We start from the raw sequence: 26,605 nt of genomic DNA, 5'->3' as shown, positions 1-26,605 counted from the left end.
GAAATGCCGGCAGACAGTCCACAGCAATGAAGGTAGAACTGCGGGTTTAAAAAAAGAAGAAGAATGCAATATTCCCCCGCAGGAGAAACAACAAAAATGTATTATAATATCACAACAAATAGGCCTACGCAACGCATGTCCGTGTAAATAAGCACTCCAGGTAGCTTCTGTGTAAATTATTTATGTGGGTTTCACAAAGGCAGCGAATGGACGGCCACTGCCTATGTCATAGAATAGCAGATTAGTTCAGAGAATTTAGGGGCTGGGTTTAGAGGCGTGATGACGTAGACATCTCGTTTACCCCACGTGACCGTCTAGGTCTGGTAGAATCCAAAAGTAGGGGGAATAACAAAACTCAACACTCGATTTCTCTTCAAATAGATTAAAAAAATTACAATATTTGTACATAATTTCACTTTAAATTTGTATTACACTTGTTCCACAATTTATGTTGTACAATATGCACGAAAATAAACATCTCAAAAAGATGATTTCTCAGCTAGCATTAAAACCTGACTCTCCCCTGCCCTCTGAAAGTGGTATCGCCACAAGCTCAAATTCCGAGAATTGAGCTCCTCTGATTCTTAGAACTGGGGGTTCTTAGAAGTGGTGATGCAAGAAGTTTCTAGGAAAGCAATACCAGGTGATTGTTTTTTTAAATTCCTTTTTTCCTATGTAATTTGGCGCGAAGTTGTGCTCTTTATTGCAGGTGTTGGTGTGTTTCTGAATGTGTTTTATAATGTGATTTTTGAAGGTGTATAGTGGACGGGTTTGAGCGCATTCTTTGGCGGGTGACATCTGCTCTTGACATAGCTTCTGTCTGTATAATATTTCGCTGTCCTCCCTTCACTCTCTACGGCTCTGGTCGCCTTGTGTCGGTTTGACAGTAGAGGCTTTTTTTTTAATGTACTGTGCTGATCGCAAAACAGAAATTAGATTACGTGCTTATTCTGTTAGTATTCCAGCACACTAGTCAGTCTAACAACAAACCGGTTGTTCAGTTTGACTAAGTGCTGCCTTCTATATATTCTTAGCAAACCTAAGTAGAGCTCTAACCTGGGTGGATTTTGCAACTGTGTTCACCTAATTGTCATTGTATTAATAACAGCGGTGTACACATACATTATTTTGTTTATTTATAACGTGATTCCCACAGGCATAATTAAATAGCCTAACTTGCACAAGTGTGTCTGTCGGGCTTGTGGCAGATAGGCAGGGGTATGTGTGTCGGGCTTGTGGCAGATAGGCAGGGGTATGTGTGTCGGGCTGTTATGCTATGCATTGTTTTAGATATCCAGGCAGTCTAGGAGGGGAAAAAAAGTCAAATTGAACAATCGGTACTGAACGAGCACATCGGGATCTGGTTGCACGAGATATTGATCGTCTTGTCTCGCGGTTACCCCCCCCCCCCCCCCCCCCCCTGCCTCCTCCACGGAAATCTTGTTGTTTGTAGCGTTCCGCTGCTGCACAGACCAGCATATGCGCACGTTTGTACCTGCATGCGATCTGTCTGGAGCCAGGGGAGCGTGTGACTTTAGGCAGAATGACTTCAACCGATACAATGTCGCATTGAATGGAGTGATTAACAGCTACAATGTTGCAGTAATTGAGTGCTTAGCAGATGCAATACAACTGTTATTTGATTGCTAAGCTTCAATGCAAGGAGTCTGTATAAAACAACATTGTTGAAGTGTAGGCCTAGCTAGGCTAAGGGTCTGAATGTAGGCTATGAAGAAGAGCGACAAAAGTTACTATATATGAATGTGATTGAAAAGTGAATAACTGAAAATAAATGACAAAATTGGTCTGATATGACATGTAGTCGTAGCTGGGTTATAGCCTATATATGAAAACCGTGGTTACGTCAACCTGTGTATAGATTCTTTATTTAAAGTTAATATCGGGAGGAGTCAAGTGACAGCCTGAGACATGGGGTTGAGACAGAGAGTGCTACATCTGTGTTCAATGTGTTTGGGTGTTATTGAACCGGTTGGATCCACATGTTGTTCCACGTGAAGAAACTGTCAGTTTAACAATTTATTACATGAGGGTTGGACGGAAAGACTGAGGCTTGTAGTAAATTACCCGTTTGAAATTCGCAGACTGTAGTTGAAACATAAACTATGCCAAAAGTGTTTTCAAAATATGCTGAAGTCTTCTGGATTGCGTTGTGTTATTGCCATAACGTGTTCTCCTGCGTCTGACTACCCGCTATTTATATCGCTAAAGATCAGACACACTTCTAGGCGAATATATTAATGATCAGACGTATAAACGTCTACAGTAAATTGATGACATCTTGTGGTATAATTTGACGTATCATATTTTTAAGTTTATGGATAATTTTTTTGCCGTTTAATCTACCGTTAAAAATGCATTAAAAAAAATGTAAACTAGGTTTATTATTATTATTATTATTACTACTATTATTATCGTTACTACTATACTATAATCATTCAAATGTTCTCTGGCAGTCAACAGTACATTTACATCTGCCAACTTTTGTCCGGAATATGCTCAAACTGTTTTGTCCATTGTTAATAATGTAACGACCCTGGGTTTATAAGCGCGGAAATCGACTCTGCAGCTTGAGCATGCTTTTGCGGCACAGTCGATAGCGCGCCGGACTTCGGGCTAGGAGGTCGAGGGTTCGAGACCTGCTCCCTGCCTGTTTCATTACAATAAGTAAACGGGTTAGTGATAGACTACGGGTTGTTTATTAACGATATAACGGGGAAATGAAGGCTACGTATTTGGCGTGTGTTAGTTCAGAGGGCGAGAAAAGAATCAAGTTCCAATCCAATACGGAATGTTTAACACGTAAGAAATGCCCAGATGGCACAGACATATTATTTAAAGACACGCCAGCCTGGTTTCCTAGTCTAGACGTAACATAGTAAACGTAAATCCAGGACATGTAAATGAGTATGATATGCTGCGCATGGTTCCATAAAACAGAAGGTTACATAAGGCAAAAAAGGGTGGTTGGGTGGGTATATAACACAAACATCCAGAAACCCAAAGGTTGCGCATGTTTGAATGTCATCACAAACAATTTTAGCTAATTAGAACACTTCAACTACGTAGCATGATAGCTAACCCTTCCCTTAACCCTAACCAACAGCTTAGCTAATGTTAGCCACCTAGCTAACGTTAGCCACAACACATTGCAATTCGTAACACATCATACAAAAATGATGGACATCAACTAATAAATATCTCTCAAAACGTAACATATCGTACTAATTGGCGTGTGGCCCAGATTTACTTTTACTTTGTTATGTCTAACCCTGAGTCCAGGTTGGACACGTCCCCTTACAATAAGTCAAAAGCCTGTGTGGCAAAGTCGGGTGTGTTGTGATGCACTTTGTAGGCTACTCATACACCTGGTGCTTGCATTTCTCAACTATATATCACGAACTGTTCCCACACTACGTTTCCATGCCCGAATGACCGTGTGCTGCTATGAGACATTACATCATGTAGGCTGCTGCCACAGAACCAAACACCACACAGAACCAGTATGTTACTGCAGAATGCTTGAGTTTTCTTTTATTGAATAAGGGTTCAGGTTTAAAAAAATATATATTAATTATATATATAATCTTCTAAATTCATGTTTGAGTGCCAGCAATAAGTAAATCAAGTGTTATCCCACATTCGGGAACAAGTGTGGCCGCCCAGAAAATGTTACTTGAAAGCTCCGTAGTTTATTTACTCTGTTGAAGGGTGCCGCCTAGTGGCGGAAAAGTCACACTGCAATCAGACAGTAGTGGTGAGGGTGGTGACATTTCTATTAGAATAACCAACACATATAAACAAGTGCAAAATGACAATCACCCCAGCCTTCATAAAAGTTGCCATGCTTTATCTTGTATAAGAATTTGTTCTTAACTGACTTGCCTGGTTAAATAAAGGTTACATTTTAAAAAGTATAAGAATTTGTTCTTAACTGACTTGCCTGGTTAAATAAAGGTTACATTTTAAAAAAGTATCTCTATCTCTATATTCATTTTATTCAACGCTGTTTCTAGAGAGCCTTCTTGTAGGTTTTCACTCCAACCCTAACACACCTGATTGTAATGATTAGCTGGTCGACAAGCTGAATCGGGTTAGTTATAACTAGTTAGTTATAACTAACTAACTAACCCTACAGCAGGGTAGTTTTGTGGAACATGGTTAGAGAGCCCTGCAATTTGGTTCATATTCCCCCGGGGTTTCACCACCAGGATACTACTTATATGATGATTAACCAGTATCGGAGCTGTATTATAACCCTTTTGTATGTCTATCCATGACTCTGACTACAATTTGTTGTACTTGTTTTTTTCCCCCCGCCAGAGCTTGACAAGATGGCTTGCTCAGCAGACAGCTGTATCCAATTCACGCGTCACGCCAGCGACGTACTGCTGAACCTCAACCGGTTGCGTAGCAGGGACATCCTCACAGATGTCACCATCCTGGTCAACAGACAGCAGTTCCGTGCCCACAAGACTGTCCTCATGGCCTGCAGGTGTGTTGTGTTTCACGTGGCTCTTAGACGGCATCCCAACTGGCACTCTGTTCCCCTACATGGCGCACTCTGTTCCCCTACATGGCGCACTCTGTTCCCCTACATGGCGCACTCTGTTCCCCTACATGGCGCACTCTGTTCCCCTACATGGCGCACTCTGTTCCCCTACATGGCGCACTCTGTTCCCCTACATGGCGCACTCTGTTCCCCTACATGGCGCACTCTGTTCCCCTACATGGCGCACTCTGTTCCCCTACATGGCGCACTCTGTTCCCCTACATGGCGCACTCTGTTCCCCTACATGGCGCACTCTGTTCCCCTACATGGCGCACTCTGTTCCCCTACATGGCGCACTCTGTTCCCCTACATGGCGCACTCTGTTCCCCTACATGGCGCACTCTGTTCCCCTACATGGCGCACTCTGTTCCCCTACATGGCGCACTCTGTTCCCCTACATGGCGCACTCTGTTCCCCTACATGGCGCACTCTGTTCCCCTACATGGCGCACTCTGTTCCCCTACATGGCGCACTCTGTTCCCCTACATGGCGCACTCTGTTCCCCTACATAGTGCACTACTTCCGACCAGGTCCCATAGGTAACAGATGTCTCACGAAGACAAGACGGGTCTCGGCACCAGTAACAGATGTGATCCTACTTCGTAAACTCTCTTTGGTCTTTTGTCCCCAGCACAAGGTGTAATGATCGTGCTGTTTAATCAGCTTCTTGATATGCCACACCTGTCAGGTGGATGGATTGTCTTGGTAAAGGACAAATGCTCACTAACAGAGATGTAAACACACGTGTGCACATTGTAGAGAGCTTTTTGTGCATCTGGAATATTTCTGGGCTCTTTTATTAAAGCTGATGAAACATGAAACCAACACTAAATGTTACGTTTTATATTTTTGTTCAGTCTAGTTTTTTGGGGGTTATCTGTACTGTACTTTACTATTTATATATTTTTTACAACTTTTACATAACTACATTCCTAAAGAAAATAATGTACTTTTTGGGTGACAGGGAAAATATATGGGGTAAAAAGTACTTTTTATATTTTGAATGCTTAGCAAGAGAGGATAATGGTCTAATTCACGCACTTATCAAGAGAACAATTCCTGGTCGTCCCTACTGCCTCTGATCTGGAGGACTCACTAAACAGAGAACATCCCAGGTCATCCCTACTGCCTCTGATCTGGATGACTCACTAAACAGAGAACATCCCTGGTCTTCCCTACTGCCTCTGATCTGGAGGACTCACTAAACAGAGAACATCCCTGGTCTTCCCTACTGCCTCTGATCTGGAGGACTCACTAAACAGAGAACATCCCTGGTCTTCCCTACTGCCTCTGATCTGGAGGACTCACTAAACAGAGAACATCCCTGGTCATCCCTACTGCCTCTGATCTGGAGGACTCACTAAACAGAGAACATCCCTGGTCATCCCTACTGCCTCTGATCTGGAGGACTCACTAAACAGAGAACATCCCTGGTCATCCCTACTGCCTCTGATCTGGAGGACTCACTAAACAGAGAACATCCCTGGTCATCCCTACTGCCTCTGATCTGGAGGACTCACTAAACAGAACATCACTACTGCCTCTGATCTGGTCTGAGTCTGATCTGAGTCACTAAATACAAATCTTGGTTTGTAAATGATTGAGGGTGCCCCTGGCTATCCGTAAATAAACAAAACAAGAAAATGGTTCCATTCCATTTCTGTTTGTCACATGTCTGTGGAACTTGTTCAGTTTGTCTCAGTAGTTATGTTCATACAAATATTTACACATGTTAAGTTTGCTGAAAATAAACGCAGTTGACAGTGATAGGATGTTTTTGTTGTTGTTGCTGTGTTTACCTTAGTGTCTAGTTTGAGAAACAGACTTTTTTTAAAGAAAAGTAAAGATTAAGATGGGCAAAAGAACACAGACACTGGACAGTCTGTCACTGTACTGAACACGATGCTTCCTCTCTGTCTCTCTCTCTCTCTCTGTCTCTCTCTCTCTCTCTCTCTCTCTCTCTGTCTCTCTCTCTGTCTCTCTCTCTGTCTCTCTCTCTGTCTCTCTCTCTGTCTCTCTCTCTGTCTCTCTCTCTGTCTCTCTCTCTCTTCCTCTAGTGGGCTGTTCTACACTATATTTACGGACTCCCTGAAGTGTAACCTGAATGCCATCAGTCTGGACCCCAAGGTGGATCCCGAGGGGTTTGCCGTCCTGCTGGAGTTCATGTACACCTCTAGACTGACGCTGAAGGAGACTCTGATCATGGCTATCTTGAACACAGCCATCTACCTACAGATGGATCACGTTGTAGACACCTGCCACAGATTCATCAAATCCAGGTATTTGGACGACGGGACAGGGAGGGGGGGGGGGGATGATTTAAGAAGGAAGCCTCAACTTATAATCAAATTGTATTTGTCACATGATTTGTAAAGAACAGGTATAGACTAACAGTGCAATGCAGATATTAAAAACAGTAATAACATGAGGTATAAATACACAATGAGTAACGATAACTTGGCTTTATACACGGTTTTACCAGTAAGATCACCTGCTGGGTGTGGTGAAATGAATACAACATTACAGGTGATGTTCTGTGGTCGGAGGCGATAAGATGGCCGCCGGCCCTGCACCCTTACGTTGGTCTGTCTCTCTCAATTAAGAAGATATTCCTATTTGCAAATGAGGACCTGTCAAGAGGCGAGCACAGCAGAGAAATACATTGGTGTGTAATTTATGTGGACAGGAAAGGAATGTAGCATATGTTTCTGGTATCTGTCTGCCTTGTTTTCTGTCTTCTCACTCTTCCTCCTCTTCTTCCTCTTCAGTGACCCTGGCCAGGCCAACAAGCTGCCTAGAGATGAGTTCTTGGTCAGCCCTTTGCTTTTACCTCCGGGCGTCCATGCATACCGGCCCCACGATGTGGTCGACAACCTGCCCGGCCGGGTCGGCCCCTACAGAGATGGGAGACCCTACGGCTCCAGCATGTTCAATGGGGTCAATTCTCCCAGCAACTACCACCTCTACGGTCAGTTCCCCATCCAGGGGCTGCCTTTTCCTCTCTGCAAGCTGACAGACGGCAAAAACAACTTCGCTGACTTCTCTAAAGGCGGGATCCACCACAAGCACTGTTCACCCCCGGACACGAGCAGCGCCATGAGGGTTGATTACAGCCGGGCGGTGAGCGGGGGCTCGGCCAACATCCACCATACAGCCAGCTTCGTCTCCTCCAGGGAGGAGGAGATGAGGAAGGAGAGCCATGACGGAGGGGTCAGCCAGGCTGGTGGGGTGGGAGGCTCCAGGAAGAGAGCGTTTGCCACGGCGGGTCACAAGCAGCAGATGGTGGTTCTGGGTAAGGAGCACGGTCCTCAGACGACAGAAGAAGACACGAGCCAGCAGCACTACCCTCTGGGGATCTCCTCAGCCGGACGGAAGGGCCTGATGAGTAGCCCTCAGAGCCCGCTCAAATCTGACTGCCAGCCTAACTCCCCCACCGAGTCCAGCAGCAGTAAGAATGCAGGTCTCTCCCAGGCCGGCCGGTGTGGTGCCCAGCCCCTACAGGGCAGCCAGGATCCCAAGGCACGCAACTGGAAGAAGTACAAGTTCATAGTTCTGAACCAGAGCGCCACCAAGGAGGAGGATACTGGGCTGCAGGAGACGGAGGTCCGCTCCCCTCAGCGCCTGGGGCTGCCCCCTTACCCCCAGCCCTCAGACTCCGAGCACCTGGACCCGCAGGCCAACGCCAACATCAGCGAGCATGGAGAGGACCTGCTTGTTCCACAGGCCTCCCGACTCAACAGCATCATCAATAGGTAACGTCTACAGTCATACTGGACGAATCAAACACTGAACTACAACTTGTAACATAAATGCTTGATTGTTCCCACGTTGATGGGGGGGGGGGGGCAGTGTTGTAGGACTTTAGGGAATTCTCTCTTTAAGATGCTTTTGTTTTCCTTTTCATGAATTGAAAAGTGGTAGCGATGTATTTAAAAAAAAAAATAATAAAAATTGCCATTCAAAGTATTGCTCAATGAAGCTCTCCACAGTGCACCTTTTTGTCTGCCATCAAGCCCATTTCATAAATTTCTAAAGCATTTTCTACCATCACGACAGGGCCCTAGACGACTGACTGCCTTCCAACTGTCACCTGTAGCCTCTCTTTCTGCCCCCCCCCCCCCCCCCTCCTTGTCTTGCGGCTGTATCGTTGTGTGGAGGAATGATGTTTGAAACACAGCCGTTTGTTTAGTGTCTCCAGAGCTCTGGAGAGATCACAGAGGAGCTCTAACAACCACTCCTCTCTCTACATCAGCCACTTAAAGTGCACCTCCTGCGGTGCCCCGCCCCCGCAGCACTCTGAAGTGTGTCCTAACACCGCGGCTTCCTGTTTAGCGGAGGAGATGATGTCAGAGTTACACTCTGAGTACTCCGACTCCAGCTGTGGTGAGTACACGCTGCTTTTTAAAACACCGGAATGAGTCGCAAATGGCACCCTATTCCCTATCTAGCGCACTACTTTTCAGCAGAGCCCTATATAGGGCAACTAGTGCACTACTTTTCAGCAGAGCCCTTTATAGGGAAACTAGTGCACTACTTTTCAGCAGAGACCTATATAGGGAAACTAGTGCACTACTTTTCAGCAGAGCCCTATATAGGGAAACTAGTGCACTACTTTTCAGCTGAGCCCTATATAGGGAAACTAGTGCACTACTTTTCAGCTGAGCCCTATATAGGGAAACTAGTGCACTACTGATGCATTGTCTTAGTATGACCCCGGTTCTCACAGAAGGAAAATAACAGGACATTTGAATTATTACGCAGATTATAATTAAATAGACATTTCTGTCGGGTTTAATAAATGTTTTCATTAGGTCAAGTCTGACATTTTTTTAAACGTAGAAATGACAAACTTTAGAAGCCTTTTTAAACCTTTTAAACTACACTACAATTTGAATTTCCTTTCTGCACAGGAAAATACTCTGCGTCAAACCGTGATCAAATTAAGATAACAGATGTGAATGTAAGGAAATATGATGGCCATTTGCGAGACAGACATAAACACCTCATGGACAGAGGGAAGCTTAGCTGCTTGTTGCTTTATACAGAACACTTTCTTGAGCACGATTGAAGCACCACTAAATCTTCACGTATTCATTTGTTGACCTAATGCTTCTCCTTACAGAAAATGGCACTTTCTTTTGTAACGAATGCGACTCCAAGTTTGCTGACGACGAAGCCCTGAAACGCCACATGCTGCAGGCCCACAGTGATAAGCCATACAAGTGTGACCGCTGTCAGGCTGCTTTCCGCTATAAAGGAAACCTCGCCAGCCACAAGACAGTCCACACCGGTACATCAGAAGCAATATTAATATAACACAACGTTAACTGCTCTGTCCACTAAATGTGTTACCTGGCTAACCGTTTGTTGTTGTTGTTTGTTGTTGTTGTTTGTTGTTGTCGTTGCAGGAGAGAAGCCGTATCGCTGCAACATCTGTGGCGCTCAGTTCAACCGACCAGCTAACCTCAAGACCCATACTCGTATCCACTCAGGAGAAAAGCCATACAGATGTGAGACGTGTGGAGCTCGATTCGTGCAGGTGAGCAGAATTCCCCCCTCTTTTCAACGGAGGGCTAGTCTGGGGGGGGGGGGGGGGGGGGGGGAGGGGGGGAGGGGGTAATACCACCGCTATGCTGCACATCCCCCCCATTTCTGTCCCCCCCCCATTTCTTCATCATCATAGTCTTCGTAAAAATACAACTCACCACCACACCGACCCAGTAGTCTCGTGTTGTTGTTGTCTTCGTAAAATACAACTCACCACCACACTGACCCAGTAGTCTCGTGTTGTTGTTGTCTTCGTAAAATACAACTCACCACCACACTGACCCAGTAGTCTCGTGTTGTTGTTGTCTTCGTAAAATACAACTCACCACCACACTGACCCAGTAGTCTCGTGTTGTTGTTGTCTTCGTAAAATACAACTCACCACCACACTGACCCAGTAGTCTCGTGTTGTTGTTGTCTTCGTAAAATACAACTCACCACCACACTGACCCAGTAGTCTCGTGTTGTTGTTGTCTTCGTAAAATACAACTCACCACCACACTGACCCAGTAGTCTCGTGTTGTTGTTGTCTTCGTAAAATACAACTCACCACCACACTGACCCAGTAGTCTCGTGTTGTTGTTGTCTTCGTAAAATACAACTCACCACCACACTGACCCAGTAGTCTCGTGTTGTTGTCGTCTTCGTAAAATACAACTCACCACCACACTGACCCAGTAGTCTCATTTTGTTGTCGTCTTCGTAAAATACAACTCACCACCACACTGACCCAGTAGTCTCGTGTTGTTGTTGTCTTCGTAAAATACAACTCACCACCACACTGACCCAGTAGTCTCGTGTTGTTGTTGTCTTCGTAAAATACAACTCACCACCACACTGACCCAGTAGTCTCGTGTTGTTGTCTTCGTAAAATACAACTCACCACCACACTGACCCAGTAGTGTTGTTGTCGTCGTCAGGTTGCCCATCTCCGTGCCCACGTGTTGATCCACACCGGGGAGAAGCCGTACCCGTGCGAGATCTGCGGAACGCGCTTCCGTCACCTGCAGACGCTGAAGAGTCACCTGCGCATTCACACAGGAGAAAAGCCCTATCATGTAAGTAGAATAACACCATTATATACACCCTATCATGTAAGTAGAATAACACCATTATATACACCCTATCATGTAAGTAGAATAACACCATTATATACACCCTATCATGTAAGTAGAATGACACCATTATATACACCCTATCATGCAAGTAGAATAACACCATTATATATACACCCTATCATGCAAGTAGAATAACACCATTATATACACCATTATATATACACCCTATCATGTAAGTAGAATGACACCATTATATACACCCTATCATGCAAGTAGCATAACACCATTATATATACACCCTATCATGCAAGTAGAATGACACCATTATATACACCCTATCATGCAAGTAGCATAACACCATTATATATACACCCTATCATGCAAGTAGAATGACACCATTATATACACCCTATCATGCAAGTAGCATAACACCATTATATACACCCTATCATGCAAGTAGCATAACACCATTATCTATACACCCTATCATGCAAGTAGCATAACACCATTATATATACACCCTATCATGCAAGTAGAATAACACCATTATATACACCCTATCATGCAAGTAGCATAAAACCATTATATATACACCCTATGTAAGTACACCAACTATACAATCCAACGTGATCTATCAGTCAGTGTCACTGATGTTCACACTGAAATGGAGGTGTTAAACCAGGTATGGAGGTGTTAAATGGAGGTGTTAAACCAGGTAGATTGGAGACAGACAACTTCCTTTTTCTTTTTCAGTGTGAGAAATGCAACTTGCACTTTCGCCACAAGAGTCAGCTTCGGTTGCACCTCAGACAGAAACACGGAGCGATTACCAACACCAAGATCCAGTACCGTATGTCCACTACAGAGCTGCCAACAGACCCGACCAAGGCGTGCTGAACTGGCGTGGGGGCAAGGGGGGTGGGGGGGGGGGGGGAGCGACGCCAATCTTTACCATGGCATTGAAACACCCCAACGTATACAATCATCCCAACATTGTAGTGCCACATTGTGTTGAGTTAGAGGGTGATTCATTAATACGGCCAGAGTACGCCGTTCTAAACGGGTTTCCTCTAAACGTGGACGTAGAACCTCTTAGTCCATTTTGTTTTTCTTTATATTAGTATGTTTCTTTTAAATTTAGTTAAAAATGTTTAAGCTTTAAGAGGAATATAAAAAGCTTTATTTTGTTAGAGGAAAAAGCTTGGACGGGATGTAAACATAAATCCTGTTGAAGGAATACGGTATTTTATATCAAATAACTTTTCTGAAAGTATTGACATTTTGATTTGAAGAGGGGGGGGGGGGGTTAACAGTATATTTTAAAGATAAATTGTATTTATCCTGGCTGTATAAGATATTGAATTGTTTATAGATTTTTATATATTGAAGTACATGTTATACCATGTAGACCTGCCCCCTTTTCATGTGAAAGGAAAGAGAAAAAACATTGTTGGTTTTTTAAAACTCTTGATAATGACTACTGCTCTCGTAGGAAGACAAAATGATGAGGCGTACGTACGTTACTACCGTTGCCAATAGTTACCAATCAATGAAGCGGGCAACTGCAGTCATAAATATTGTGACCTACTGTGTAATTAACTAATTATATCCACTGGGTTGCTCTCTGCTGGCAGAACCAATCTAGAATTTAAAATGTAAAAAAAAATATGCATTTCCAGGTACTGCTTTGGGTATGAACCAAGAAGATATTTTTGCTTCAAAATGTATTTGTATGGATGTGTTATAGTTTTTTGTTTAAGTGAACGTTCCCAGTTGTCATTGTACTAGAAGCTACAGTAAAAGGGTATCAGATGTTTGTACATACACTGTGTACTGAAGGTGCCTTCTCTATGGTGACTGAATTCCTTTCCATTCAGCCCACCTCTGTTTATATAAAAAGGTACAACTCAAGGACAGCACTAGTAGTCCTAGTTTTTATTTTGGGTGTGCGTGTGTCATTTAAAAAATAAAAAAAGGCTTTTCACCAACCTTACAACATGCAAATTACTCATTACTCAAGCCGTAAATCTTCAGGACTTTTTTTTTTTTTTTGGTTTAAAAAGAAGAAAAAAAACTACATTCAACTTATTGAACAATTATAGATGTATGAATGTAAAATAAAGGTTTTGGATTTGTATGTATTAAGTCACGTGTGATTTCTATTTATTTAGCAGAAGACTGGCATCCATCTCTACTCCAGTAACTAGGGAAGGACATGGTGATGTTTTACTGTGTATAGTTGAGTCATCTTGTCACAAGAGGACCCCGATGGGGGAAAAAATGTCCCAGACTCTGTGTGTTATAAAACGGGTGGGTCTAATGCTGATTGGTTAAAACCGCATTCTAGCCAATGACTTTGTTTTCCTCCAGGATCCTACTCATGTACATGTATGTCTTTTCTCAGGTTTGTGTGCTTGTTTTAAAAAATATATATTAAATTAAGACTATTCTTCAAGAGTTGTCTAATGTGGGAGAGAATTATTCTTTTAGAAGAAGCAGATCACAAGGCATCTGGTCAGTCCCCAGATACATTACTTAGGGGGGTTTCACATACACTACATGAACAACAGTATGTGGACACCTGCTTGTCGAACATCTCATTCCAAAATCAGGGGCATTAATATGGAGTTGGTTTCCCCCCCCTTTGCCGCTATAACAGCCTCCACTCTTCTGGGAAGGCTTTCCACTAGATGTTGGAACATTGCTGCTATAACAGCCTCCACTCTTCTGGGAAGGCTTTCCACTAGATGTTGGAACATTGCTGCTATAACAGCCTCCACTCTTCTGGGAAGGCTTTCCACTAGATGTTGGAACATTGCTGCTATAACAGTCTCCACTCTTCTGGGAAGGCTTTCCACTAGATGTTGGAACATTGCTGCTATAACAGCCTCCACTCTTCTGGGAAGGCTTTCCACTAGATGTTGGAACATTGCTGCTATAACAGTCTCCACTCTTCTGGGAAGGCTTTCCACTAGATGTTGGAACATTGCTGCTATAACAGCCTCCACTCTTCTGGGAAGGCTTTCCACTAGATGTTGGAACATTGCTGCTATAACAGTCTCCACTCTTCTGGGAAGGCTTTCCACTAGATGTTGGAACATTGCTGCGGAGCTTTGGTTGCATTCAGCCAAAAGAGAATTAGTGAGGTCGGCATTGATGTTGGGCGATTAGGCCTGGTTCGCAGTCGGCGTTCCAATTCATCCCAAAGGTGTTCGATGGGGTTGAGGTCAGGGCTCTGTGCAGGCCAGTCAAGTTCTTCCACCCCAATCTTGACAAACCACAGGGACATTGTCATGCTGAAACAGGAAAGGGCCTTCCCCAAACTGTTGCCACAAAGTTGGAAGTACAGAATCGTTTATGTCATTGTATGCTGTAGCGTTAAGATTTCCCTTCACTAGAACGAAGGGGCCTGACCCGAACCATGAAAAACAGCCCCAGACCATTATTCCTCCTCCACCAAACTTTACAGTTGGCACTATGCATTCGGGCAGGTAGGGTTCTTCTGGCAAACCCAGATTCGTCCGTTGGACTGCCAGTTGGTGAAGCGTGATTCATCACTCCAGAGAACGAGTTTCCACTGCTCCAGAGTCCAACGGTGACGAGCTTTACACCACTCCAGCCGACGCTTGGTGATTTTAGGCTTGTGTGCAGCTGCACGGCCATGGAAACCCATTTCATGAAACTCCCGACTAACAGTTCTTGTGCGGTTTCTTCCAGCGGCAGTTTGGAACTCGGTAGTGAGTGTTGCAGACGATTTTTACACACTACGCGCTTCAGCACTTAGCGTTCTAGTTTTGTGATCTCGTGCGGCCTACCACTTCACGGTTGAGCCGTTGTTGCTCTTAGATGTTTCCACTTCACAATAACAGCACTTACAGTTGACCGGGGCAGCTCTAGCAGAGTAGAAATTTGACTTGTTGGAAAGGTGGCATCCTATGACGATGCCACGTTGAGTTCTTCAGTAAGGCCATTCTACTGCCAATGTTTGTCTACGTAGATTGCATTTTATAGACCTGTCAGCAACAGGTGTGGCTGAAATAGCTGAATCCACTAATTGGAAGAGGTGTCCACATACTCATATATATATATATATATATATACACACAAAAGTATGACATCCGGCATATTAATTTCACATATGAAATATGTGGTATATTCAAGGTATTAAAAAGGCTTCTAAAGGTTAGTTTACACTTCAAAAATGTGACCTGATTTGCCCTAACAGAAAATGTATCAAACCCGACAACAATGTCCATTAGTTATAATCCACATTTCTGTTGCTGCAAGATTATTTCCCTGCTGTGCGAAACAGGGTCAAATTAAGATAGCACATCTGTAGTACACTACTTCTCCTTACATTCCCTATATAGCCCATAAGACTCTGGTCAAAAGTAGTGCATTACATAAGGAATAGGGAGCCATTTGCGATTCATACAGAAATTTGGTAAACTCTTAACTTCCAAGATTACATGTGAAAATGCCCTTAGCTTCCAAGATTTAATGTGAAGTGAAACAGACAAATAATTGGTCCATAAACGTTCATGAACGTTCTTCAAACAAAGCAGACCAGTAACGATGACCATGATGTTCCATACTGATAAAGCCTCTAATGTTCCCATTGACAATACAGTGCCTTACAAAAGTATTCATCCCACTTTGTGTTTTTCCTATCAAAATAGTCCAAATTGGTGAAAAAAACACAAAAAAAACAGAAAAGTGGTGCGTGCAGATGTATTCACCCCCTTTGCTATGAAGCCCCTAAAAAAGATCTGGTGCAACCAATTACCTTCAGAAGTCACATAATTAGTTAAATAAAGTCCACCCATGTGCAAACTCAGTGTCACATGATCTCAGTATATATACACCTGTTCTGAAAGGCCCCGTAGTCTGCAACACCACTAAGCAAGAGGCGCCACCATGCAAGCGGCACCATGAAGACCAAGGAGCTCTTCAAACAAGTCAGGGACAAAGTTGTGGAGAAGTACAGATCAGCGTTGGGTTATGAAAAAATATCAGAAACTTTGAACATCCCACGGACCACCATTAAAAAGATGATTTAAAAAAATGTAAAGAAAATGGCACCACAACAAACTTGCCAAGAGAGGGCCGCCTACCAAAACTCACGGACCAGGCAAGGAGGGCATTAATCGGAGAGGAAACAAAGAGACCAAAGATAACCCTGGAGCTGCAAAGCTCCACAGCGGATATTGGAGAATCTGTCCATAGGACCACTTTAAGCCGTACACTCCACATAGCTGGGCTTTACGGAAAATTGGCCAGAAAAAAGCCATTGCTTAAAGAAAAAAATAAGCAAACACGTTTGGTGTTCGCCAAAAGGCATTGTGGGAGACTCCCCAAACATATGGAAGGAGGTACTCTGGTCAGATGAGACAAAAAAATGTGCTTTTTGGCCATCAAGGAAAACGCTATGTCTGGCACAAACCCAACACCTCTCATTCCCCCGAGAACACCATCCCCAGTGAAGCATGGTGGTGGCAGCATCATGCTGTGGGGATTTTTTTAATCGGCAGGGACTGGGAAACTGGTCAGAATTGAAGGAATGATGGATAGCGCTAAATACATGGAAATTCTTGAGGGAAACCTGTTTCAGTCTTCCAGAGATTTGAGACTGGGACGGATGTTCACCTTCCAGCAGGACAATGACCCTAAGCATACTGCTAAAGCAACACCTGAGTGGTTTAAGGGGAAACATTTAAATGTCTTGGAATAGCCTAGTCAAAGTCCAGAACTCAATCCAATAGAGAATCTGTGGTATGACTTAAAGATTGCTGTACACCAGCGGAACCCATCCAACTTGGAGCTGGAGCAGTTTTGCCTTGAAGAATGGGTAAAAATTCCAGTGGCTAGATGTGCCAACCTTATAGACATACCCCAAGATACTTGCAGCTGTAATTGCTGCAAAAGGTGGGGGGGGGGGGGGGGGTGAATAGTTATGCACGTTCAAGCTTTCTGTTTTTTTGTCTTATTTCTTGTTTGTATTATATTTTGCATTTTCAAAGTGGTAGGCATGTTGTGTAAATAAAATGATACAACCCCCCCCCCCAAAAAAATATATTTTTAATTCCAGGTTGTAAGACAACAAAATAGGAAAAATGCCTAGGGGGGTGAATACTTTCGCAAGCCACTGTATGTCATTGTTTCCTTTAACCACAAATGTATCACATCCTCAAGACTTACGGTAAAAAGAGATCTGGTTATATTATCCACAGATGTCCATATAGTTAGATCATATCGTTCACTTCATTTTTTGTACTATTATTTATATACGTTTTTTTTGGAACAATACAAAACATCCACATACAAACGACAACATAGACACACACAAACATCCACAACACAGACCCACCTGCTCACACCATCGATCTCCACCAAATGGCCTCAAACTGCACCATTTTGTTTCTCTGTCACACACGCACTTTCAGAATTTAGATAATCAAGCATTTGACCTTTCCATTGTGTTAATGGAGGATTGGTTGATTTCCAGTTAAGTATAGTCTTTTTTCAAGATAAGAGAATCATCCAACCCATTGGGTATCTCAATGCACCCTCATGTGCCATGTCTTGAAATACGCAGACAGATTAATAGTTTACATTGTGATCGTTCTAACGTGTTGCTAGTAAAAGCCTTGGAACCGCGTCAACTCACCACCCAAGTACGGAAGGTTAAAACCACCCTCAGATTTAGGAAGATGGACAATTTTTTTTATTCTATGAGTTTAGTTGCCCAGGGTGGTTTTAACCTGCCATACTGGTGCATTTAGGTGTCAACTCACCCTAAAGAGGAACGAGCACATAATGAAGATCATGCTCATCCCCAGAAACTTTACATGTCTATTTACAAAGGATAAAGCTAAGAACATTAATTCCCCCTCCAGAGTCAATGTCAAATCCCCATCAAAATCTAATATAGAGGGGGGTTTTTTGGTCTTGTGACCATATACTTAAAGACTAATACCAATTACCCCACCGAAGACAAATACAAAAAAAACTTTGAGCCATGACATTCTGAAGAGTTTTTTATTTTAAGATTTATGGGAAGATTATAAAATTAGATCGGCTTTCTATGAGTAATGAGATAAAAGTTCCCGTTATACATTTGCTGCTTGCTTTCATCCTAAGTATTTGATTTTTGTGGTCCACTTTAAAAGGATTGCTGTTGAGCAGGTATTTTTCCTATTGCCATTGGTTTTTCCACATGGGTTGAGCAGACATTTAACAGAAAACACACCAAAACAAAAGCAAAGTGCTTCTTTGTACTTCTATTTTCCTTGAATTAACTCAGATTATCATTCCCCTTAAAAAGACCCAAATTATAAACATCAGGGGACAGCTTCTCTGTATGTCTACTGTACATTTGTAATGTTAACTTTTGTAATTTACATATTTAATTACTTTGTCTTGACGATGCGCTCTGTTCGTTCTCCATATTCTGTCGCTAAGTGTACTTTGTAAATAAGAATGATACAGAAGGATCCAATAAAGAATCTTAAAACCAATGAATGGACTATTTAATTATTTTAAACGGTCAATCCTTAAATAGCTAGTCTCTTGTAGTTGGGTAATCTCCAGGTGTACGTCATGTTTAGATAGCTAGTCTCTTGTAGTTGGGTAATCTCCAGGTGTACGTCATGTTTAGATAGCTAGTCTCTTGTAGTTGGGTAATCTCCAGGTGTACGTCATGTTTAGATAGCTAGTCTCTTGTAGTTGGGTAATCTCCAGGTGTACGTCATGTTTAGATAGCTAGTCTCTTGTAGTTGGGTAATCTCCAGGTGTACGTCATGTTTAGATAGCTAGTCTCTTGTAGTTGGGTAATCTCCAGGTGTACGTCATGTTTAGATAGCTAGTCTCTTGTAGTTGGGTAATCTCCAGGTGTACGTCATGTTTAGATAGCTAGTCTCTTGTAGTTGGGTAATCTCCAGGTGTACGTCATGTTTAGATAGCTAGTCTCTTGTAGTTGGGTAATCTCCAGGTGTACGTCATGTTTAGATAGCTAGTCTCTTGTAGTTGGGTAATCTCCAGGTGTACGTCATGTTTAGATAGCTAGTCTCTTGTAGTTGGGTAATCTCCAGGTGTACGTCATGTTTAGATAGCTAGTCTCTTGTAGTTGGGTAATCTCCAGGTGTACGTCATGTTTAGATAGCTAGTCTCTTGTAGTTGGGTAATCTCCAGGTGTACGTCATGTTTAGATAGCTAGTCTCTTGTAGTTGGGTAATCTCCAGGTGTACGTCATGTTTAGATAGCTAGTCTCTTGTAGTTGGGTAATCTCCAGGTGTACGTCATGTTTAGATAGCTAGTCTCTTGTAGTTGGGTAATCTCCAGGTGTACGTCATGTTTAGATAGCTAGTCTCTTGTAGTTGGGTAATCTCCAGGTGTACGTCATGTTTAGATAGCTAGTCTCTTGTAGTTGGGTAATCTCCAGGTGTACGTCCTGTTTAGATAGCTAGTCTCTTGTAGTTGGGTAATCTCCAGGTGTACGTCATGTTTAGATAGCTAGTCTCTTGTAGTTGGGTAATCTCCAGGTGTACGTCATGTTTAGATAGCTAGTCTCTTGTAGTTGGGTAATCTCCAGGTGTACGTCATGTTTAGATAGCTAGTCTCTTGTAGTTGGGTAATCTCCAGGTGTACGTCATGTTTAGATAGCTAGTCTCTTGTAGTTGGGTAATCTCCAGGCGTACGTCATGTTTAGATAGCTAGTCTCTTGTAGTTGGGTAATCTCCAGGTGTATGTCATGTTTAGATAGCTAGTCTCTTGTAGTTGGGTAATCTCCAGGTGTACGTCATGTTTAGATAGCTAGTCTCTTGTAGTTGGGTAATCTCCAGGTGTACGTCATGTTTAGATAGCTAGTCTCTTGTAGTTGGGTAATCTCCAGGTGTACGTCCTGTTTAGATAGCTAGTCTCTTGTAGTTGGGTAATCTCCAGGTGTACGTCATGTTTAGATAGCTAGTCTCTTGTAGTTGGGTAATCTCCAGGTGTACGTCATGTTTAGATAGCTAGTCTCTTGTAGTTGGGTAATCTCCAGGTGTACGTCATGTTTAGATAGCTAGTCTCTTGTAGTTGGGTAATCTCCAGGTGTACGTCATGTTTAGATAGCTAGTCTCTTGTAGTTGGGTAATCTCCAGGTGTACGTCCTGTTTAGATAGCTAGTCTCTTGTAGTTGGGTAATCTCCAGGTGTACGTCATGTTTAGATAGCTAGTCTCTTGTAGTTGGGTAATCTCCAGGTGTACGTCATGTTTAGATAGCTAGTCTCTTGTAGTTGGGTAATCTCCAGGCGTACGTCATGTTTAGATAGCTAGTCTCTTGTAGTTGGGTAATCTCCAGGTGTACGTCATGTTTAGATAGCTAGTCTCTTGTAGTTGGGTAATCTCCAGGTGTACGTCATGTTTAGATAGCTAGTCTCTTGTAGTTGGGTAATCTCCAGGTGTACGTCATGTTTAGATAGCTAGTCTCTTGTAGTTGGGTAATCTCCAGGTGTATGTCATGTTTAGATAGCTAGTCTCTTGTAGTTGGGTAATCTCCAGGTGTACGTCATGTTTAGATAGCTAGTCTCTTGTAGTTGGGTAATCTCCAGGTGTACGTCATGTTTAGATAGCTAGTCTCTTGTAGTTGGGTAATCTCCAGGTGTACGTCATGTTTAGATAGCTAGTCTCTTGTAGTTGGGTAATCTCCAGGTGTACGTCATGTTTAGATAGCTAGTCTCTTGTAGTTGGGTAATCTCCAGGTGTACGTCATGTTTAGATAGCTAGTCTCTTGTAGTTGGGTAATCTCCAGGTGTACGTCATGTTTAGATAGCTAGTCTCTTGTAGTTGGGTAATCTCCAGGTGTATGTCATGTTTAGATAGCTAGTCTCTTGTAGTTGGGTAATCTCCAGGTGTACGTCATGTTTAGATAGCTAGTCTCTTGTAGTTGGGTAATCTCCAGGTGTACGTCATGTTTAGATAGCTAGTCTCTTGTAGTTGGGTAATCTCCAGGTGTACGTCATGTTTAGATAGCTAGTCTCTTGTAGTTGGGTAATCTCCAGGTGTACGTCATGTTTAGATAGCTAGTCTCTTGTAGTTGGGTAATCTCCAGGTGTACGTCATGTTTAGATAGCTAGTCTCTTGTAGTTGGGTAATCTCCAGGTGTACGTCCTGTTTAGATAGCTAGTCTCTTGTAGTTGGGTAATCTCCAGGTGTACGTCATGTTTAGATAGCTAGTCTCTTGTAGTTGGGTAATCTCCAGGTGTACGTCATGTTTAGATATAACATTTTTCAGCCTCTACCTTGTTTTACATGTGTCAATCTTATCAAATGTATGATTTAGGCCAACTGCTAGAATAATAGTTCCTGCCTGGATTTGATCTAACATATTGTTGACTAAAGGCCCAAATAATCATAATCAATTTTATTAATTCATATAAAACATTTAGACATTACATATAAAAATATCTAAAAACAGCCACACACACCCCACAATCAGCCAACAGAGGGTCTATCCATACTACAAAACCTGTATCTGTGTGTTAGACAGGACACATTATCCTCTGCAGACTTCTCCTGGGTATCACAGTCCATGTCAAAGTCATACAGAAGAGTATTATCAAAGTCATAGCCAACAGCAACATTATGGTTCAAGTTGCCAGTGTTGGGAATAGTATCATTGTGATCCACTGGTCCAAGTCTCCAATGCATCGCCTTCTTGGTTGATATCTGAAAACAACAATGTTAAAGAGTTCCTGTACCATAGTACCAACTTTTAAAACAGAAACACATCCTCCATATTAAATTACGTCAAATGAAAAGACATACCTCATCGTCAGAGTACTCCTCGTGTGATATTGATCTTAACAGGGAATCATGGGTGATGAATTCCAACGCCACCTAGAAAACAAAGCAAACTCAGGACTCAAGTCTAATGTTTTATGTGGTAGTACCATGTGACAACACCCAAGTCGAGTAATCAGTAATTGAAAGCACCTCAAGAGAAATTTGTGCAAATGTTGCCAACAAACTGTGTGGGGTGGGGCCATTTGTTTTAGTGTACAGTTTGTCCTAAATGTTGTCTCATGTCTGTTCACCTATGAAAATTGATCACAGGAAAGTACATGGAAAACATGGAGTTAATACTTCCTGCTCTACACCTGGAGGGGCACATAACGCTAGCGTGGCGTCCCACGCCTGACAACGCTAGCGTGGCGTCCCACGCCTGACAACGCTAGCGTGGCGTCCCACGCCTGACAACGCTAGCGTGGCGTCCCACGCCTGACAACGCTAGCGTGGCGTCCCACACCTGACAACGCTAGCGTGGCGTCCCACACCTGACAACGCTAGCGTGGCGTCCCACACCTGACAACGCTAGCGTGGCGTCCCACACCTGACAACGCTAGCGTGGCGTCCCACACCTGACAACGCTAGCACGGCGTCCCACACCTGACAACGCTAGCACGGCGTCCCACACCTGACAACGCTAGCGTGGCGTCCCACACCTGACAACACTAGCACGGCTTCTAGGATCAATAGAAGAGTGATTATTTGACCAGAGACCACCAGTATTACTGTAAACGCATGATGCTCAGACAGTAAAAATCAATGTTCATTAATAACTTAAATATCCTGTATCACAAGAATTATGGTATAAAGTGGTTTTATTTGCCACAGATACCTAATCAAACATTTCCAAACAGTGCACGCTTTGTTCGTTTATTGTAAATATTCAAAAACACTGAATCGGCTCAATGGTCTACGGTTTTTTTGTATGACAATTTCCTATGAAAGATTAGTATTAAGGAGTTAACTGCAGTATGACCAGGAGGTCATCTAAAATAAATAGCCATTTATTATTTCATATAAATATTCAAATGAACCAAAACCACCCCAATCATACAACACAGGGTCTGTCCGTGTTAAGACAGGCCACACCATTGTCTGCAGACTTCACCAGTATCTCCTCCTGGGTATCACAGGCCATCTCAAAGTCATACAGAACAGTATCGGCGTGGTTCTCTGGTCCAAGTCTCCAGTGCATCTCTTTTTTGGTTGAGATCTGAAAATAAACCGTGGTGAGATGATCAACCCTACTGTGGATATAGTCCCGATGTGACAACACCAACCCCTTTAACCGGATAGCCTCACCACACTTTGTTTTTTTAAAGACAAAAAAAATAACGTCCCTCACGAAAGTTAAATACATTATATTGGAACTTACTCTGCCGATTGTCCGTAGGGTTGGTTCTTACGTAGTGCGGAATTTGAGAAAATATCCACAGGAAAAGTTTAACTTCAAAACGCAGGTCCGTGCGCCCGTCACAATCTGATTGCGCGTCACCCAATGAGGACCAGAAATGCCTGGTGATGGAAATTAAACAGCAGCCTAGACACTAAAGTCTGGGAAATACTTTTCCGTGGATAGTTCTACCCAAATAAGGACCAACTGCCCACACAACCAGCAGAGGAAGTTAAACTAATTTGATTAAACATTCTGGCTTGTAAGGAAACTTTACACATTTTGGCAGTGCTTTAATTCAGACTAGATCCCAGAAAGCTGGTATCAGTCTGATTTATTAGGCTACTGTGTACGAGAGCTGGTATACTGCCTTCATCCATTGACCACTGGTTTCCCCTATAGTTGAATTAAAAACGTTTCTCCCTCAAGTTTAGATTACAGCAAATGAAAGATACCTCGTCATCCGAGTACTCCTCGTGTGATATTGAACTGAACAGGTACTCATGCTTGTTGCATCCTACCGTCACCTAGACAACAGACAGCAAAAGTCAACTCAGGACTTCAGTTCCACAGAAGGTTTAATTTTATGTTACCCTGTGACGTTTAAAATCAAGTAAATTGAAAGAACTTCAGAGAAAAAGGGCTCACTGTTAATGCGAAAGCACATGGCATGAAATCATGGAGGACAAATAGCAGTTATTCAACTTGGTGAGAATAGAAAGCAGATAACCCAAACGGAACAGTTACCACATTAAAATATGACATCTGCAGGCCCAACACGGTTGTACAGTTCAAAATCCCACGTGATTAGCGATAGGCATCTTCTGTGGGCCGAACGTGAGCCACACAGATTCACTCAAGGATGTGGTGCATAGGACACACACGTCTGTCTAAGTGCTGCGTTTACACAGGCAGCCCACTTCTGATCTTTTAACTAATCCGATCAGCTCTTTTGCCAATAATTGAGCTTCCTGTGTAAACAGTTTGAGCCCGCAAATGCCCTGACAGGTAGGGGAATGCAGCAGGCCCACCCAACTACATTTGTTTGCGTGACCAAACCCTAGTTTGAGTCGTCTTAAAACAGTTTGCTACTTGAAGGATAAATGACTTGGTTGAAATGTCCGTTTTGAAAGAATCCTCATTATCTCACAGTATTTAAACATAATCGGTCTGAATAAACACTAATAAAAGTAGTAAACTTACCATAGCAACAACTTCCATTTATCGCTACAGGTATGTTGACGTGACGTCTTCACGGAATATTTTTTGCTGAAAAAGGTGATTTGATATTCCAGCAGTTTACCTTGTGAACATTATGGAGTTTTTTATGGGACTTGCCATCGTCAAATGATCTACACCTGGCTGACCTCACGTAGCCTCAACCAATCAGCAGAACCCTGGTCCCAATTCCAATTCTCCCTCTTCTGCCTTAAATCACAGATGATCCATTATATTTGACCAGATAATGTAGTGGCCGCTTTTAACAATGAAAATAAATGTCTTCAAAATGGAAGGCATTTGGGAGGAGGCAAGATCAGGTGGGACCATTCTAGCCAATGAGAGGGCAGATAAGCATGTGAACAACAGGCACAATTCTGATATGGTGTTTTTGCAGGAAAGTCACATGTTCTACTTATTTCAGTTCACTTGTAACAACTTATGAAACTTCTATTAGATCAAATAAACCTCAAGCATCAAATGAGCCATTCATTTTTTTGGGGACCAAATTCAACACTCATTGAACTCCATACAAAAAACTGCTGGAGAAGACAGATTTGGGGCCCAGTTATCCCTCTGGCTTTGCCTCTTTTTCTCTGATGTGGTGCACTCTGGGAAGAAGGAAGATAATTCTGCTTGTTCAAGACACCAGTACTGGCCTATCTACTGTGTATACCAAACATTAGGAGCACCTTCCTAATATTGAGTTGCACACTCTGCAATCTAGTCAAATCAAAGTTTATTTGTCACGTGCGCCGACTACAACAGGTGTAGTAGACCTTACAGTGAAATGCCGAATACAACAGCTGTAGGTAGACCTTACAGTGAAATGCCGAATACAACAGGTGTAGTAGACCTTACAGTGAAATGCTGAATACAACAGGTGTAGTAGACCTTACAGTGAAATGCTGAATACAACAGGTGTAGGTAGACCTTACAGTGAAAAGCTGAATACAACAGGTGTAGTAGACCTTACAGTGAAATGCCGAATACAACAGGTGTAGTAGACCTTACAGTGAAATGCTGAATACAACAGGTGTAGTAGACCTTACAGTGAAATTCCGAATACAACAGGTGTAGTAGACCTTACAGTGAAAAGCCGAATACAACAGGTGTAGTAGACCTCACAGTGAAATGCCGAATACAACAGGTGTAGTAGACCTTACAGTGAAATGCTGAATACAACAGGTGTAGTAGACCTTAAAGTGAAATGCCGAATACAACAGGTGTAGTAGACCTCACAGTGAAATGCTTACTTACAGGCTCTAACCAACAGTGCAAAAAAGGTGTTAGGTGAACAAGAGGTAAGTAAAGAAATAAAAACAACAGTAAAAAGACAGGCTATATACAGTAGCGAGGCTATATAAAGTAGAGAGGCTATATACAGTAGCGAGGCTATATAAAGTAGCGAGGCTATAAACAGTAGAGAGGCTATATACAGTAGCGAGGCTATATACAGTAGAGAGGCTATATACAGTAGCGAGGCTATAAAAGTAGCGAGGCTATATACAGTAGAGAGGCTATATACAGTAGCGAGGCTATAACACTAACGAGGCTATATACAGTAGAGAGGCTATATACAGTAGCGAGGCTATATACAGTAGAGAGGCTATATACAGTAGAGAGGCTATAAAAGTAGCGAGGCTATATACAGACTCCGGTTAGTCAGGCTGATTGAGGTAGTATGTACATGTAGATATGGTCTATGGTGCAAGTGACTATCCCCCTGGCATGATATAGCCGTACACATATGGTATATAGCCCATACATTCAATTGATTGAACGGGCAACTGCAAAAGTTTTAAACAAGGTTTATGTACACCAAAATATCAAAGAAGTCATCAAAATAATATATTCAGCGCTGAACTACAAAACTTAAATATCCTGGGGTGTATTCATTTAACGGAAACTATTTAAGAAACAAACACTCAAACCGAGAAAACGCAATGAACCGGGACGGGACCTACCTGAATTTATCCAATAGAAACTCTC

General features: G+C 42.7%; 1 protein-coding gene across 1 annotated transcript; it reads left to right on the top strand.

Annotated features, from left to right (window-relative positions):
• Positions 1-591: 591 nt before the first annotated feature.
• LOC120055112 (B-cell lymphoma 6 protein-like) lies at positions 592-13,320 on the top strand. Its single transcript, XM_039003030.1, has 9 exons — positions 592-643; positions 4,342-4,513; positions 6,628-6,849; positions 7,339-8,322; positions 8,823-8,953; positions 9,693-9,860; positions 9,979-10,109; positions 11,038-11,175; positions 11,929-13,320. The coding sequence occupies exons 1-9, from the start codon at positions 613-615 to the stop codon at positions 12,070-12,072; spliced, it is 2,121 nt and encodes a 706-aa protein (XP_038858958.1). The 5' UTR covers positions 592-612; the 3' UTR covers positions 12,073-13,320.
• The last annotated feature ends 13,285 nt before the right edge of the window (positions 13,321-26,605 follow it).

Source organism: Salvelinus namaycush, chromosome 10, assembly GCF_016432855.1.
Source record: "Salvelinus namaycush isolate Seneca chromosome 10, SaNama_1.0, whole genome shotgun sequence".
NCBI classification, from domain to species: domain Eukaryota; kingdom Metazoa; phylum Chordata; class Actinopteri; order Salmoniformes; family Salmonidae; genus Salvelinus; species Salvelinus namaycush.
This window is presented reverse-complemented; position numbering and strand designations above follow the sequence as displayed.